This window comes from Megalobrama amblycephala, linkage group LG7 (genome assembly GCF_018812025.1).
Source record: "Megalobrama amblycephala isolate DHTTF-2021 linkage group LG7, ASM1881202v1, whole genome shotgun sequence".
In the NCBI taxonomy this organism is placed as follows: domain Eukaryota; kingdom Metazoa; phylum Chordata; class Actinopteri; order Cypriniformes; family Xenocyprididae; genus Megalobrama; species Megalobrama amblycephala.
The window spans coordinates 40,109,161-40,127,907 of NC_063050.1; the positions used below are offsets into that span (position 1 = coordinate 40,109,161).

Below are 18,747 nucleotides of genomic sequence, written 5' to 3' on the forward strand. Positions count from 1 at the left end.
ATAAATAGAATAAATCACAATAAATAAGTAGTGTAAGCAGTTTTGAAAAACGAACAATAGCTCATCTCTCTATTTATTATATATAGCCTAACATTGCCTGCTGAATAGGCTAATGTTAATAACCCTTTGGTTAAAAGATTGAGGGAATATGTAAAGATCAAACATTAAAGATTAAAATTACAGCTACATAGCTATTTTAGTTATGACAAAAATAATATATATAAAACGAATTAATTTAAAGCTGAACTGAAACAGAAACCGGCGTTATAACTACCTCTCTAATTTGACACAAATCCAAATGTTTCAATATTCACGATTTGGAGGCTAAACTATATTTATTATTTGAACGCTTTTATTGTATAGCCTACAGACTACTTAAAATGAGCAGTATAACTTTTTATATATTTGGTTGAATAGGCTATGTTATTTTGACAGTAAACAGGCTGTGATGTCAAGTTACTAAAACTGATGTGTGTGCGCGTTAGGCGCCGACGCGTTCACTTGAATTTTCTTATAAAAGCGGAAACAACTTAAAATACTCAGACATTTATGGTCAAATATATGTAACACCATTCGAATCTGCGAAGGGTTAAATAGGCCTATTATTTTTGTACACTCACAATAAAAACAAAACATTGCTCGTAAAATAAACAAAGAAATTTTCTGCCGTCTCGGTTTCCTTTCTGTGAACGTCTCAAAAATGAACCGACACTCATATTGTCGCATTTTTTTCCCCTTTCATTTTGGTAATATGTTAATTACTTAAGTGAAATAAATTTCGCGCATAGGCTATTTATTCGTTTTATATAATTGAATCCTTTTTTTCTCCGTTCACAGAAGCGCGGCAGGTGCGTGATGATGATGAATCCTCATGTTCTGTTGTTTATTCTGCTATTTGTTCATGTAGGCTAAAACTAACCCCCTGGGATTTTTTTAATCATTCACAGACATTTATCATATATGCATACAGTAAATTTTCCCGCTGTTTAAGCCACGAATATTTACAAAATAAAATAATTACAAAGATAATAAAAGATAATAAAATAATTACAAAGATAATAAAAGTTCTATGTTCAATATACAAGAGTTTTTGTTTTGCTGTTGTCCACTAAAGCAGCTGACGCAGAATCGCCAATTGCCGTTAAATCGAAATTGAAAGTAAAATGTTCAGGGCCATTTAATTCATTCAAAAGCGAAGGATAGCAAGTGAGGATAGCAAGTAAACTGTGACGTATAATAATGTTCACTGTGTTCATAAAAGTGTTTAATTTAAGAGATAAAATCTGCATGGCCATTTATAAGTAAGGAAAACTAAAAAGACCCCCGATGGTGATACCGTTATTAGGTGTTGCCACACAGTGGATAGCCTATTTTCTAATATGACTTCATAGTCTACTATATAGCCATGCAAGGAATGCGTCTGCTAAATGATTGAATTTAAATGTATAAAATGTAAACAAAACATTAAAATAAGAAAAAAATGAGTCCAGTAGCCACTGATCTATAGAGAATAGTCTATCATTATGTACTATAGCCTATTGATCGGTGGTAGTATCCCAAAGGATGTCATGCGCTTGGTAACAGATGTAGAGGCATTTACATTTTACATTTAAAAAAAAACAATGACAGCTTAAAAACAGACTAGGTTTTTTAAACTTTTTTTATCTGTGCAAACATATTTCTGTGAAATACGCGTTAGGTTGCACAGAAGAAAGCCGATTTATGACATCTACTGATATAGCGGCAGAGGACTATTATTTTGTTGAACGAACTGAAGATGACGTCACTGGCTCAGATTTGATTGACCAATCGGCTGAAAGGGGCGTGTAATGACTGCCCACATGTGGAAAACGAGTTTTGAAGTCGTGTTTCCGTTTTCTATCTGTGACCCGAAAAAAACGAAAATCGAGTCAAAATCTCGTTTTTCTGTTTTTTTTAACAAACGAAAAAACGGGAAACGACCGTTTTCTCGTTTCTGCGTATTTAATTTCAAATTGGAAAACAAACTATCAAAACGTACACGGACCAGGGTATCTTCCGTTCATTCATGTTTTGATTTGATATTGAAATCAGAAAAATGAGAAAATCGCACCTTTTTTCGTTTTTCCATTTTCAAAATGAAAACGAAAAAACAAAAAACTGGCTTGATTTTTCTTTTTTCGTTCTGGGGTTGGAAACAGATAAGCAGTTTGAAAATTCGATCTCTACATGTGGGCGGGAATGAAACGCCTCTTTCCGCTGATTGGTCAACGAGACGTCAAACCATGTCGTCATCAGTTGTTCATCGGTTCTGCTCAACAGAATAAAAGTCCCTCGCTCTACAGCTGTACGGATTCTTGACGCGTTTATTCTACATTTCATCTCTTTCTAGTGAATTCTAGCCAGACTAGTGAATGGCTTGACACAAATCATTCTGATGCAGAGTCAGGGCTTAATTCTGTGTAGACATTAATTCATCACGTGAAATATTAGTTTATCTCATAAATATTAATTTACTTTGCAGCTGCACACAACTACCCCCAGCCTACAACTTTGAAACATTGAGTGTAAAAATGTCTTTTGTTTTAGACAACATGGAATGGATTTGAAATGATAGATAGGCTATGAAATATATATATATATATATATATATATATATATATATATATATATATATATATATATATATATATATATATATATATATATATATATATATATAAAAAAAACAGAATAGGGCCAATAGATATGCTGTGACTGTAAAATACACACACACACACATTTTTTTTCATAGAGAAGTGTAGGACGTCAAATGTTAAATATTCAGTTATCCTATTCTGTATTATATATTTATATAATAGGGAACATGCTATTTTTTTCCTTTTCTTAAAGTTATAACTTTTGTTTAAGGCAATATTCTGAGTTTATTTCATTAATATTGAGTATTAATGAATGTCACACAAACCAGTGTTTTAATTTCTCTGCCAACTAAACTTCCAACGCATATCAGAACCGTTGTGTGACTGACTCCTAGCGCACAGAGCCGTGTTTCATTCCTGAATGAATCAGAGTCTTTGAAAAAATTCAGTTGACTGAGTGATTCAATGGCCCAAAAGATTATAGAGATCCAATTGATATTATTCTTGAATGAATCAGCGTTTTGAACGAATCGCTTAAAATGACTCAATGACTTAAATGACTCAGTCATTAACACAATGACTTGCTTACACCTACTGGCAACATTAATTTCATAATCCAATTATCGTTTCATTTTGTCATTTAAAATTTTCTGTATTCAAAATGATGTTTAAAACATTAATATCATTACATTATGCAATTGTAATTCCTACACATATACTGCCCTCTCTGAGCAATCTAACAACTCATAAATCTCAAAGCAACTTCAGGTGGTGCTTCTTTGCCACCTCTGCAAGCCTTTGGTTGACACTGATTTAATTGGTAACAACCTATAGCATAATTTTATTGTAATTTAAATGACTAAATCTAAGAACTTAACATTAAAGAAAGCATACATATTTAATAAGATTAGGAAAAATCCTAAAATCCCCTGAAAATCAATTAATCAACTAAATCAATTACAGTTAATTTCTGACACAGACAGATGGCAATAAATAGGCTATAAAAATACTCTTTATCTCATTATTGTTAGTGTTATTTCAGGGTTTTGATATATATCCCAATATTGATAAAGTATAATTGATATCTTCTTAAGAGAGCACTATAATGGTTATTTTTAACACTGTTTTAACATTTTTCCCTTTTAAATAAAATGTGTGATAGCCTATTTCGAATTGGCATAAACGAGTTCACCTCCGTCATCAAATCATCCAATTCACATTTTAAGTCCATCTCTCTATAGCACCGCTTTGATGAACTAATAACATGTAATATATTTTCATATCTGTCATATTTCAAATTCATCCCATGTCCAAAACTCAGGGTGTTGTCTACAACAAAAGTTATGACTGCTGCATATTTACATCGGCTACTGATTTGCACTTTTTTAATTCAATGTATACCTATACATTCGCTGCCCAGTGCGTTGAGCAGCTTCGCTAGATTTTTATATTTGGTCACTTCAATAAAACAGGCATTGTGCCAACGTTGCAGAATGGGGGTAATTGTGTGCAGCTGCAAAGTAAATTAATATTTCGTGAGAAAGACATAAAATGTAGAATAAACGCGTTAAGAATCCGTACAGCTGTAGAGCGAGGGACTTTTATTCTGTTGAGCTGAACCGATGAACAACTGATGACGACATGGTTTGACATCTGGTTGACCAATCAGCGGAAAGAGGCGTTTCATTGCCGCCCACATCTAGAGATCGAATATTCAAACTGCTTAGTTGTTTCCTACCCCAGAACGAAAAAAGAAAAATCAAGCCAATTTTTTGTTTTTTCGTTTTCATTTTAAAAATGAAAAACGAAAAAAAGTGCGGTTTTCTCATTTTTCTGATTTCAATATCAAATCAAAACATGAATGAACCGAAGATACCCTGATTCTGTACCATTAGCACGGGGGTGTGGCCGCGGACTACTATCATCTCATTGATGTAACTGCTTTATTTACACTGCATGCATGTTGAGGAGTAGTTTAAAAGAATGAACACAAAGGATGACCTTTTTCACCCAAAGTGCTATCATTTTTAATTATTAATATAATAACTGTGCTTATAAGGCAGTCTCGGACTGGCCATTGCGAGCAGCTGGGAAAAGTGAAATCCCGGTGGCTTGGCTGTTTTAACACATTGTCCAGCTTGTTTGTATTTACTTATTCGTTATTACTTTATTTTATTAATATACATTATACCCTTGGTCAGGGGGTGCATTTTACATGGTAGACTACAGTACAACCACGAGATCCCAGTTCATTTTCAGTGGGATAGGCAGCAGACGGAGGGCAGCTCGAGCAGCACTTGCTAAGATCCTTCACGTCAATATAGCATGAAAGATAAAAAGACTTCCAAGCAAAAATATACAAAAAAATTAGCATCATTTAAAAAAATTATTAGGTTTTAGCTCTCGTTTTATAGCCTATCCTACAATATTTTATATAGGCTAGCTATAGCGCTGTCAAGAACTATTATACGATTTATTTCGGGAAAAAAAATTATTTAGACCAAAAATGGAAAAATAGACAAAAAAATGATTTATTTAGACGATTTATTTAGACAAAAAAAAAAAAAAATGGAAAAATAGAAAATCGGTTAGATTTCATTTATTCAAATGATTGTTTCTAAAGTTATAATTTAGCAAAAGTAAAATTGAAAAAAGGGGGTAAAAATGGCAAATATCTATTGATGATGTAACTGAAAAACAGGAAAAATGAATGTCTGGTTTTAATTTTTCATTTTTGCATTTGCATTGTATGGTCTGAAAATTGAATTGTGAAGCGTTACAAGGACCGGGTTGGTTTTGCTTTCTTAATTTTGATGGTTCCACGTAGGTTGTTGCCATTATTTTCTGAGCGTGAATCGGGTGTAGAGTAATGATTTAGTTCTGTTATACAGTGAAGAGAAAGAGAGTATGAGCTGAATGGTTTTAAAATCTGTTTTCTGAAGTTTGTGATTTTGGTTAAGTTTTAAAGTATAAACATGTCACAAATTTTTGTAGTGATGTTTTTTAGTAATATCAACAGTTTATATGAATGATTATAAGAGTGATTTTCATGTAGGTTATAATTTTTCTCGATCGCTTTGGCTCAACTCTCAGATGAGACTTATTTTTCAAAACAAATTGTAAAAATTCAAAACATATGACATGTAATGTTTGATAAATTGGCAGGAAAAAAAAAAAAAATCTTCCCCAGATCTGTGTCTCGATACAATCCTGTCTCGGAGGTCTACAGACACTTCCTTGGACTTCATGACTTGGTTTGTGTTCTGACGTGCACCGTTAACTGTGGGACCTTATATAGACAGGGGTGTGCCATTCAAATCATGTCCAATCAACTGAATTTACCACATGTTCCAGTCAAGTTGTAGAAACATCTCAAGGATGATCAGTGGAAACGATGTATCTAAGCTCAATTTTGAGTATCATGGCAAAGGCTGTGAATACTTATGTACATGCGATTTTTTTCATTTTTTATTTTTAGTAAATTCGCAAAGATTTCAAACAAACTTCTTTCACGCTGTCATTATGGGGTATTGTTTGTAGAATTTTGAGGAAAATAATGAATTTATTCTATTTTGAAATAAGGCTGTAAGTAACATAACAAAAATGTGGAAAAAGTGAAGTGCTGTGAATACTTTCCGAATGCACTGTATGCAAAATATGAAATAAAAACTATATCTTTATACATATACACCGATCAGGCATAACATTATGACCACCTACCTAATATTGTGTTTGTCTCCCTTTTGCTGCCAAAACAGCCCTGACCCGTCAAGGCATGGACTCCACTAGACCCCTGAAGGTGTGCTGTGGTATCTGGCACCAAGATGTTAGCAGCAGATCCTTTAAGTCCTGTAAATTGATGTGGAGCCTCCATGGATCAGACTTGTTTATTCAGCACGTCCCATAAATGCTTGATTGGATTGAGATCTGGGGAATTTGGAGGCCAAGTCAACACCTCAAACTCGTTGTGCTCTTCCTAAACTATTTTTGCTTTGTGACAGGGTGCATTATCCTGCTGAAAGAGGCTACAGCCAACAGGGAATACCGTTTCTATAAAAGGATGTACATGGACTGCAACAATGCTTAGGTGGTACGTGTCAAAGTAACATCCACATGGATGGCAGGACCCAAGGTTTCCCAGCATCACACTGCCTCCGCCGGCTTGCCTTTTTTTCCCATCCTGGTGTTATGTGTTCCCCAGTTAAGCAGTGTACACGCACCTTCTTCCATTGCTCCATGGTCCAGTTCTGATGCTCACATGCCCACTGTTGGCGCATTCGGCGATGGACAGGGGTCAGCTATGCAGCCCCATACGCAACAAATTGTGATGCAGTGTATTCGGACACCTTTTATCAGAACCAGCATTAACTTCTTGAGTAATTTGAGCTACAGTAGATCGTCTTTTGGATCAGACTACACGGGCCAGCCTTCGCTCCCCACGTGCATCAGTGAGCCTTGGCTGCCCATGACCCTGTCGGCGGTTCACCGCTGTGCCTTCCTTGGACCACTTTTGATAGATACTGACCAATGCAGACCAGGAACACCCCACAAGAGCTGCAGTTTTGGAGATGCTCTGACCCAGTCGTCTAGCCATCACAATTTGGCCCTTGTCAAACTTACTCGAATGCTTTTGCGTGCCCATTTTTCCTGCTTCTAACACATCAACTTTGAGAACAAAATGTTCACTTGCTGCCACCTAATATACCCTATACAGGTGTTGTGATGTAGAAAATCAGTGTTATTCACTTCACCTGTCAGTGCTCATAATGTTACGCCTGATCAGTGTGGCTTTATAAAGTCAAAATATTTGAACTGATTAAGTTTTTCTTAATATGCAAATTATAACGTATTGATATTGCTTATTGTAAAAATAATTTTATATAATTTTCATTTACATTTTTAGTTTTATAAAAGTTTATTTTTAGCGCCAATTACAGACTAAATTATTTATCTTATTAGTTACACAATACAGTCCACCTAATCTGCTTAAATCAATTTATAAATCTGACATTAACCAGTTTCAAAGACCACTCCGTTCATACTCTCTCCCTCCATACTTCGTAAAGAAGCAGGAACGTTCTTCAATGATGCAGAGCATATGAATCAAATCATTACTCTACACCCGATTCACGCTCAGGAAAGAGTATCAAAACTCTTCATCGTGGTTTAGGAGACCCATCACTTTCTTAGTACATTTCCTAGTTAAAAACTATAGAAATGATCCCTGAAAGTATAGTCTTAACTCTTACTCATCAAACCCAGCTCGAGTCTCTTCTGACACTAGGTGTCTCACAGACGGTAGTGTCTCATCATAAGCAATACAAAAGTGACATCTAAAACCATGACATCTTCATAATCATCACTGTTAAAGACTTGCAGCGAATGTACTTGTTGATTAAGTCGCGTAGTAAACACAATTTTGCTAATCCAGTAATTAGTTTCTCAAATGATACGTTAACTTGTAAGCATGATTACAAGACATTGACTGTTTGGGCCGGCGTTCTACTACTGTTCTCATTTATTATATAGAACCCATAGAGATATACAGTTTTTCTGATGTTTTATTGTGTAAAAAGTGATTCTCGGCAATCTGCCGTATATTCTTTTATTAGACTCGTGTCTCTTTAAACTCCTCCCTGCTATGAGTGATGACGCGAGCAGCGCTAAACAGCTGACGTCACGCTCACACGGGTTGTTTTCCTGCGAGCCCGTGTACTTCGTAATCTCTCATACTGTTATTAAAACTCAACAGACCTTTTAGCGGCTTTTTCAGCGTTCCACTTAGGTTCCATATTCACTAATTTAAACGAGCGTTAGGTCGCTAATATTAGTAAACACAAGACAGGGCCGTAGCTAAATGCTAATGGTGGCGTTGGGTATTTCTTGAATTTCTGTTTCATTTCACAGGCCTCTTCAAACTGACACCGCCGAGAGATTCAAGCGTTAGTTTGCGTTTTGGCAGTCGAGAATGAACTGGATTTTCCCTCTGTCCAAGGGTTCTGGATCGATCCCTCCTCTGAACAGTTTACAGAAACAAAGACAGAGACAGATCGAGTCTCTCAAAGCTGCTCACTCCAAGTAAGTCTCACTGAATGGCTGTGTTCCAATCCTAGAGAGCTGAATACCTAGACAGCGTTTAGGTATTAATATAGCAAGAGGAAGCTCGTTAGGGTTTAAGACAGCCAAAATGAACTATACATCTAATGATTTCAGTCTCGATAACACGTGCTCGGTGGTCTGACCAGTGGCGTGATCATCCGGAATACCCGATCTATGTTGTTGTTGTGTTTTTGTGTGCGCGCGCTCGCGCCTGTGTTCTGGATGTGCCGTGCATGTTTCAGATTAAAGTATTAGCTCTTCATAGTTTACTTCAGATCCCTTCTTACTCAACAGGACAGGTTTTAAATTAGTGGCATGGTACACCTTGTATTATTACTTAACAGACTGATAGAGCCATTTTCTTCCTGAGAGGGTTGACTTCCTTAGTTTTTATGAAGTAACATGATTTATTAGTTATTCAGAGCACAAGGTGTGACCCATTACGAAACAAAATTCTATCTATCTTTCAGTTTCGTAGACTGTAACTCTAATATGAAGCAGCTAATATTGTAAACAACACTGAAAGTGAGTTCTGCGCCAAGATACCTGGTGAGCGATTCGCAAATATAATGATAGTTATCGAACATGTTTCCCGGACTCCTCTATTGGTCTGCTAAAAACATAGTCCCGCCCTGAAATAACATGATTGGCTGAGATTTACTAACAGGTGGAGGCCTTGTTCAGATGTTTATTGAATTATTTATTTATTTATTGGTTGGTGGGCATTTATATGTGAAGTATTAAAGTCACTATGAAGTCAAAATGGACAATTCTTATTTTTTATGAATTATTGCAGTATTTATTATAAATTATTTATCCATGCGCATTATTATTTAAAGGGTTAGTTCACCCAAAAATGATAGTTATGTCATTAATTACTCGCCCACATGTCGTTCCACACCCGTAAGAACTTCGTTCGTCTTAAGAACACAAATTAAGATATTTTTGATAAAATCAGATGGCTCAGTGAGGCCTGCATCACCAGCAATAACACTCCCTTTTTCAATGCCCAGAAAACTACTAAAAACATATTTAAAACAGTTCATGTGACTACAGTGGTTCAACCTTAGTATTATAAAGCGATGAGAATACTTTTTGTGCATCAAAAATAACAAAATAGTGAATTTATTCCACAATATCTAGTGATGGGTGATTTCAAAACACTGCTTCATGAAGCTTCGAAGCTTTACGAATCATTTGTTTTGAATCACTGGTTCAGAGTGCCAAAATCTCATGATCATCATAAGTGTTTTGAAACTTCAATAGTTCACATGACTTAAGTTTTAAAATCGCCCATCACTAGATATTGTGGAATAAAGTCGCTATTTTGTTATTTTTAGTGCACAAAACGTATTCTAGTCACTTTATAATATATTAAGGTTGAACCACTGTATTCACATGAACTGTTTTAAATATGTCTTTAGTAGCTTTCTGGGCATTGAAAAAGGGAGTTTTATTGCTGGCGATGCAGGCCTCACTGAGCCATCGGATTTTATCAAAAATATCTTAATTTGTGTTCCGAAGATGAACGAAGGTCTTACAGGTGTGGAACGACGTGAGGGTGAGTAATTAATGACAGAATTTTCATTTTGGGTGAACTACCCATTAATATTTAATGTAAATAAACTGAATCTTTGATTAAAATATCTTCTAATAAAGCCCTCCCTCTTGCATCTTCTGATGTCTCTGATGACCTGTCACTCACATGACATCACAGCAATAGCAAACCCCAAAGATCCAGTCAATTTCTGATGGACAAACTCAAGCCTACATTTTTTTTTTCTTGACTAAGAAGCCATTTTGCTTGGATATATGTCACTCACAATAGGGAAGAAAATAGCTACTATCGCAACTTATGTTTTATGCCGACTTTAAAACAAAATGGTTACTTATTTGTCTGACTTAATTTTGATGTCTCCATAGTCTTGCAGAAATTCAGAAGGATGTAGAGTACAGACTTCCTTTTACTATCAACAGTTCAACTATTAATGTCAATATGTAAGTATAAAAATGTATTTTGTTTATTTATATAAATTTACACAAATACATTTGGATGGTTTTGAGTGTGGTTTAATATACATTGACGTTTGCTGTCATCCACAGCTTACTCCCACCACAGTTCCCTCAGGAGAAACCAGTGGTCAGTGTGTTTCCACCAGTAGGTCATCATTTAGTAGACAGTAATAATGGAACAATGGTTACCAGCCCACTCATAACTAATGTAAGTCATTTGTCATTTTATATGAAAAATTAAATTAGTCCTTCTGCACTGCATGTAAATGATCTGATTTTCTACTCAGGTTTCTTAGGTAATCAATGTTTATATAGCCTATATTTACTTTCTTAATACACGTTCCTGGTCTTACGGTGCGTCAGTGCACATTATTAAGTTATTCAAATCATCCCAACATTAATTTAATACCGCTTTTTACAACCCAATCAATACCTGTTGGATTAACTCAAGTCAAATGCCTTTTCGTGTTGACTTTAAACTGCATAGCTATCTACATATGTATTATGTAACAGTTGGAATAGTTCCTTCAGCTCACCATTTTACTTGTCCCTTTTCCTTTCCTTTTTCACTAGTTTGGAATGCATTCGGATTTAGGGAAAGTTATTCAGAGTTTGCTAGATGAGTTCTGGAAAAGTCCTCCTGCCTTAATGTCAGGTCCCACCTTTTCTTAGTGAGTATTTTTCACTATTTTACTAGAAGTTAAATCATGTCTAATAAGGAAGATCTCTAATTTGTGCATTTGTTATCTTTGTCTTGTGGCTCAGTGGTATGTACAAACCATCAGGGATGCCTCCTTATCCAACTCAGAGCTTCCATTTTGTTCCTGCCTTCCAACCACAGGATGGTCAGCGGCCTATTGGCCCTGCCCCTGTGCCACATGCAGGGGTGGAGCCTCAACAAGCCCCTCCCCGACCAGCAGCACCAGCTTATGGACTCATCACAGACCTTCCTCTTCCTGTACCAACTGCTGACTCACAGGTACCTAATGGGCATTCAGTCCAAAATCATTACATTTACACTTTTTTACACTTCTACATCCAGAGACCCTAGCTCACACTGTGTGTGACGTTGAGTACTTGTGTTCTGAACAATGAAAATAGACTACAATAATTTTTTTACATAAATCCTTAGGTCAGTTTCAAAACACACACAATATTAAGAGTTTACTGCATTCACACTGTTTGTATAAGCAGTGTAGAGCTGTGTAGCAGAACTGCAGGTGCAAGTTTCTATTTATGCCACACATTATGGAAGCCAATTTTCACCATTACATTGAAATTGTGATTCGAAAGTCGAAATTCTGAGATACCAAGGGCCAGATTTACTAAACAGGGCAAATTAGCGTCAGAGCGCAATTCCAAAAAAGTGCAGATGGGAGAGGAAAGTTCTGCACGTGATCTACTGACGATGTGTAAATTAAAGAAAACAGAAGCAGCCGGATCATTTCCATTATGACCAACGCAATCTACTAAGAGCAGCACAAATTAGCGTCTGGTTTAAGACTTGCTTTTTTTTGGGCGGTAAATAATGGTGCAAATACCAGTTAATTGACTCGTGCAAACCTTAATAAATCACCTTGCATGATTAATTTAAATACTCTCCTCCCATAAATTTTGCGTCTGTAAGGGAAACTCCTACAAATGCAAGGTCAGCTGCAAAAATAACTCTCACTGTGTGTCTCTTTAGTAAATCCTGACAGTAGTTTTTTAACTCCAAAAAAACGGTTTGCGCTGGCGCAAGCTGTTAGAAAATCTTTCCCTAAGTCAGAAATATGAGATAAAAAGTCAGAATTATGACTTTTATCTTATCCATTATGATTTTGGTATTATGTTGTAGTATTTAATAGTTTTGACTCTTATTTCAATTATGGCTTAGTATGTCATAATTTTGACTTTAATCTCATAATTACATTATGACAGTATTAAGTACCCATATTAAGAGGTTACAGTATTCGCATGTTTGTGCAGTGCTGTGTAGATTTTTTTTTTTGCAAAAGACTAAATAATTGACATGAAAAGTCGAAATTATGAGATAAAACATTGAAATGATAACATACAATGTCATGATGAGATGAAAAAGTGAAATTCTGATATAAAGTGTTGAAATTATGACATACTAAGTCCTTATTATAATGTAAAAAAGTTCGTTATGAGATAAAATGTCATAAGACAAAATACTTTTTTCATAATTTTGTGGCAATTTTTATTTTTTATCTTATTATTATGACATCTCATAATTATGACTTGTGCCCATTCTTATCTTATAATTGTGATTAAAAGTTATAAGTCTAAGTTATAAGATAAATCATGACATAAAAATTTAAAATTATGAGAAAGAAGACATAAAATGGGCTTCCATAACTCTTAACACACTGAATTTTCACACTCAAAATGCACCATTTCTTATTAATCAACATAGTCTTCTGCAATATAGGCTTTTATTAAGCAACATGCAATAATGGAGGACATTACTCACCACTTTCTGTCTGGTGTGAAACAGGAACACACATAATTCAAGCCACAATAAGCTGTAAACTCTCACTTTTGATATTCTTCCCTTGTAGTCAGGTCTGAATGGACACATATACAAGATGCCTGAAATCCCAGATACATTTCCAGAACTATCTGAGATGAGGTACGATACGATACTTCAGGGCATTTATTTTCTCTTGCATTTGTTTGTTCTGAGGATGAATTAGATAGTTTTTTAGGTTGTGTACTGTACTAAAACATCCTATTCTGAAAAATATTATGTTTAATTTGGACATATGAACATGAACTTGACAATACTCACATTCTGTCATCTTTCTGTCGGGTTTGTGTTTGTAATCTCCTAGTGTTTCTCAACTGAAGGACATGAACGATCAAGATGACGTGCTGTTGGAGTTCTTCATGTGTCTGCCTCAGCTCAAACAAGTAACATCTGACAAAGAGGAGCTGGTCAACAGCATTGTAGAGATGGCCAGTGAGTTTTCTGAACGCACTGCAGTTTGAGCTAGTTATTAACCTCTAGATCAATTTTAGACTAAAGTGAGATCAGTGGGATTTTTTCACAGATTGTTTGAATCACCAAACTAGCCCTTAAAACTATAAACCTGTCACACATTTCAATGTACAACCCGAATTCCGGAAATGAATTAGGAGTTTTTTTTTAAATTTGAATAAAATGAAAACTAAGGGTGTTTTCACACCTATAGATCGCTTGTTTTGTTCCGAAACAGGGACTAAATTTGTTACAATGTTGCATTTTCTTCTTGGTTCGGTTCGCTTTCACATGGCAACATTTCAAAGCGTACCAAAATGCATTCAGGCAAGTCACATGAGAGTACAACTGTCCTCTTATTGGTCAGAGTTTTCGCTGCGTCATCCATCAAAATAATGATTTACAAGCTAGCTCCATGAGCTTATTGTGGCTTTATTTGTAACTGTCGAGACACATACAAACACTTTATAAACGTAGCCGTCTCTCCCGCAGTTAATTCATATTTGCTGTGGCAAATTCAAACCCGCGCTCTTTCTCTCTCTCTCCATCTCTGGATTTCCCAGCGCTGTCTAGTAGGCGACCTGTTGTCCGTGTGTCTGTCGAGAGAGACCATTTGAATTTTATAATGAAGCAGAGCGGGAATTGAGACTTCGTCGGGACAGCATTCTCGCACGGAGAAGTGTAATTACACACCAGAGGCGCTCGTTGGCTTTCAGATATTGTAAATAATGTGCTCACTCACAGAATCAGACATTACTGATTTTTATATCATATTTTCCGTTATGAAAATGATATCATTTGGTTCGTTGGTCCGTTAACTGGGTCGATTGCTTTCACATCTCAAGCGAACCGCTCCAGAGTTCGTTTGAAAGCGTACCGAGACCACCTCTTCAAGCAGGTCTCGGTACGCTTGTTTGGTCCGCTTTTGGTGCGCACCCGAGTGCGATTGCTGCTTTCCCACCTGCCCAAACGAACCGCACCAAAGAGGCAAACGAACTCTGGTACGGTTCAACCGAACTAAATGAGGCAGGTGTGAAAGCACCCTAAGGGTGCTTTCACATTAGCACTTTTGGTGCGCACCCGGGTTCGATTGACGTCAGAGTTCGGTACGTTTGGATGATGTGAACGCGGTCTTCTGAACTCGGGTGCGCACCCGCGAACCGTACCCGAGTCCGCTTAAAAAGGGTGGTCTGGGGTGCGGTTCAAGTGAACTCCGGTACGGTTCGCTTCTGATATGAAAGCAAACGTACCAAATTGCGGAAGTGAACCGCTATTAATGCCGTATTATTTGATAAAAATGTGTGTTTGTGTGTGTGTTTCACTCACTTTCCCAACGAGCGTGACTGACGTGCTGCAAGCAGAGAGCTGTAGTGTAGCCTTTCTTATTTCTGCTCACCTTCCGTACTACAGTCGCGGCAGATAGAGGCAAGTGTCGTTATGAACAAAACCAACGGTTAAAAAACAAAAATATGAAAGTGAGGAGAGCAACGTTATGCATTTTGCCGCCTTCTCCTGCGCCGTCGTTACTAAGCAACGGAGTAAACAGCTGCTGGTTTGATGACGCAAACGAACCGCGGGTCGGACCCAAATAATATAATGTGAACACAGTCCAGTGGGGGCAGGGGGAGGGGGGAGCAATCGAACTCAGGTTCGGTCCAGGCAATCGAACCAAGTGTGAAAGCACCCTAAAAGACATTCAAATCACATGAATGTCTGTTTTGAGATCAGATCAGTGTTTCTGGATCAGTTTTGCAAATAACGCAAGGGATATATTTTACTTTCAGAGAAGAACCTACAACTTGAGCCTCAACTGGAGGGCAAGAGACAAGAGATGCTGTGTAAAGTACGTACTTAACAAATGCTGACACAAATACTAGGCTCCAAAAGTCTGTGATTTAATTTTTCCATTCAACATTTTTATTATTTAATTGCTGATGTTGATAATCTTATCTATAATAAAAAATGATTTATTAAAAGAGAAAAATGCAAAGTAGAAATATTAATTTCACAAGCTGTCTCAGATTTCTAGAATAATAATACTTTAGAATAATAATACTTTATTATCTTGTCACCGTCTTTCCTTTTCAGAATGCTAATGATAATTTGGTGTTTTTTTTCTTTTTCTTTCTGTAGTATGAACAGTTAACCCAGATGAAGTCGGTATTTGAAACCAAAATGCAAAGACAACATGAGCTCAGCGAGGTAAAACACATGCAAAGATGGGAAAAAATGCTCTTTTGGATTTATCATTTTGATACCTGATTGTGTGTCTGTTGGACAGGGAAATGGAAAATATAATATTCCAGTATTCATGTTTTCTAATTTTAAAATTATCAGACCTCAGAATTTTGCATACCTGTGTTGTGTTTGTGGTTTTTCTACCTTCATATTGTATGTTTTGCCATTTTTTTTGTTTGTTTGTTTGTTTGTTTTAAATCTTTTTAATTGAGTAATATTTGTCTCAGGTTAACTTGTGGGTCGACTAGATAAAATATGATATATAATATATATATAAGATACATAATATATATATATATACACACATACAGACTAGAGCTGCACGATTCTGGTTAAATTGAGAATCACGATTTTTTTGGTTTCAAACAGAGATCACGATTCTCCCATAATTCAGACAACTAAACCAAAAAACTTGACAAAATGTTAATTGCTGCAGTCTATTTAAAATATTTAATTAATCTTAAAGGGATAGTTCAACCAAAAAATTAAAATTTTATGTTTATCTGCTTACCCCCAGAGCATCCAAGATGTAGGTGTCTTTGTTTCTTCAGTAGAACACAAATGATGATTTTTAACTGCAACCGCTGCCGTCTGTCAGTGGTATAATGCAAGTCAGCGGGAACTTAGACTATAAGAGTGAATAAAACACGACAGACAAATCCAAATTAAACCCTGCGGCTCGTGACGACACATTGATGTCTTAAGACAAGAAACGATCGGTTTGTGCGAGAAACCGAACAGTATTTATATCATTTTTTACCTCTAATACACCACTATTCGTGAGGTCTGATCGTGCTCTGACAACAGCAGTGATGTCTCACGCTCATTGAAGTATATGCGCGAGACATCACTGTCGTTGTCAGAGCGCGATCAGACCTCACGAATCGAGTGGTGAATGCCGTTGGACAAATTTTCAAACAAATTTTCATTTTTGGGTAAACTATCCCTTTAATTATTATTTTTTTTTTTTTAATGAATGATTCAATGACTTACTCATAAATACTTCACTTCAGCGTTTTTGAACAAATCTCTTGGATGAATGATTCAATGACATACATTTTTATTTTTATTTTATTAATATTTATTTGATCATAAATACAGTAAAAACTAATATTTTGAAATATTACAATTTAAAATACCTCTTTTCTATTTAAATATGTTTTAAAATGTAAGATATTCCTGTGATGCCAAAGTTGATTTGGTGCTTAATTATTATGATTTTTTTTTTATAATGGTTCTTCTCATTATTTTTAATCTTTATTATTATCAATGTTGAAAACGATTTTTGTGGAAACTGATACATTTTTGTCAGGATTCTATAATGAAGGGAAAGTTAAAAAGAGCACTGAAGTAATGGCTGCTGAAAATTCAGCAATTTTTTTTTATTTTTTATTATTATTATTGAAATGTTTGTTTTCTTTTTTTTTTCTGCTAGAGCTGCAGTCTGAGTGCGCTGCAGGCCAGATTAAAGGTAGCGGCCCATCAGGCTGAAGAGGGCTCTGAGGAGACAGCAGAAAACTTTCTGGAAGGAAAGACAGAGATTGACGATTTCTTAGCCAGCTTCATGGAAAAGAGAACGGTATTAAAGCGATATTCAGTATGAAACAACAAACAACCATGCACCTCCAGTAGAAATCTATAGGCAAATTGTACAGCACCACGCTACATATTAAAGGCATACAGTTCATCATGCTGTTTTGAAATTATGTGTAACTTTATACAACTTTTAACATTTCACAAGACTAGTTCATGAGACTTTTTGTTCTGCTCCATCTTCCTGTTACAAAAGAAAGTCAACACAGAAACACTTGTCATGCCATTTCATTGTGTCTTATCATAAGGTCTGATATGAAAAACATGTGCACTTCCTAAAAGTTAACATGATAATGATCAAACCTTCCGTTTCAGCTTTGCCATTCCAGAAGAGCCAAAGAGGAAAAGCTCCAGCAATGTATGAACACACATGGACAGTTCCCCACCACACATTAGATTGAATGTCCCAGTGCTCTTTCCTTGGAGGAAGGTACATTTCCCTAAGCAAAACTCAACAGATTGATATACTTGTGGTAAGAAACTCGTTTAGGTTGATTAAAGAAATTAACATTATATTCTTTATCGCAGGTTTGGGATCAATCTACCAGCAGACCGGTGGGCTTAAGACAAGCAGCACATCTTGTGGTCTACAGCCTTGATTGGGCAAACCTAGATACATATGACAATAGAGATTTCTGCATCATTCTTTAATGAAATCAAAATGATTTTTGCACATGATTCCAAAAGTGTTACTCTCACAGTGGTTGAATAGAACAGATGTGAGTACGTCTGGATGTGCCCAGTCCGGCTGTGACACAAAGGCTGAGGAGAGGAGAGCAATCTGTTCTTAATAGTGTTCAGAAACAGCCTGAGTTCTAAGCTTTTTAGTTCAGTTGATGATGTGACAAATGGGGTTGGGCCTTGTACGCACTTGAAAATGATTTTGAACAATGTTAATGCTGCCGTAAACGTACGACAAAAACATACTGTATTTAATAATGTTGATAAAAAAAAAAGCCTTTATTATAATTAGACATTGTATTATATGTTTATTTAATTTGATAGGTTAATAAAACATTTAGAATAATCCTTGTTATGGCTTAAGTGTGGTTTTGCATCTTCAGTAACATTAATGAAATTATACACTGGAGGTTTATGCACAATATATTGGTTGTGAGCCGATATTAGAGATTTATTAAATTCATAGGTATTGGTTGATACTGGATTGTGCTTATTTCTCCTAATTTGCCATAGTGCTCACTT

General features: G+C 35.9%; 1 protein-coding gene and 1 non-coding gene across 2 annotated transcripts; one reads left to right on the forward strand and one right to left on the reverse strand.

Annotated features, from left to right (window-relative positions):
• Nucleotides 1–7,644: 7,644 nt before the first annotated feature.
• On the reverse strand, nt 7,645–7,858 carry LOC125273194. Its single transcript, XR_007186010.1, has one exon. It is a non-coding gene; the product is annotated as a small nucleolar RNA U3 (small nucleolar RNA).
• A 403-nt stretch (nt 7,859–8,261) lies between these two features.
• On the forward strand, nt 8,262–18,572 carry vps37a (VPS37A subunit of ESCRT-I). The gene is made up of 12 exons (XM_048197439.1): nt 8,262–8,696; nt 10,641–10,715; nt 10,821–10,938; nt 11,304–11,401; nt 11,496–11,709; nt 13,295–13,365; nt 13,568–13,695; nt 15,498–15,556; nt 15,847–15,915; nt 17,387–17,530; nt 17,860–17,974; nt 18,073–18,572. The coding sequence occupies exons 1-11, from the start codon at nt 8,587–8,589 to the stop codon at nt 17,938–17,940; spliced, it is 1,167 nt and encodes a 388-aa protein (XP_048053396.1). The 5' UTR covers nt 8,262–8,586; the 3' UTR covers nt 17,941–17,974; nt 18,073–18,572.
• Nucleotides 18,573–18,747: the final 175 nt, after the last annotated feature.

Excerpts from the sequence above, each read along its gene's own strand:
- vps37a (XM_048197439.1), top strand. The coding sequence starts at position 8,587 with ATGAACTGGATTTTCCCTCTGTCCAAGGGTTCTGGATCGATCCCTCCT. Across the intron at positions 15,557-15,846 it reads GACAAGAGATGCTGTGTAAA|TATGAACAGTTAACCCAGAT; the intron begins GTACGTACTTAA and ends TTCTTTCTGTAG. Across the intron at positions 17,531-17,859 it reads GCTTCATGGAAAAGAGAACG|CTTTGCCATTCCAGAAGAGC; the intron begins GTATTAAAGCGA and ends CTTCCGTTTCAG.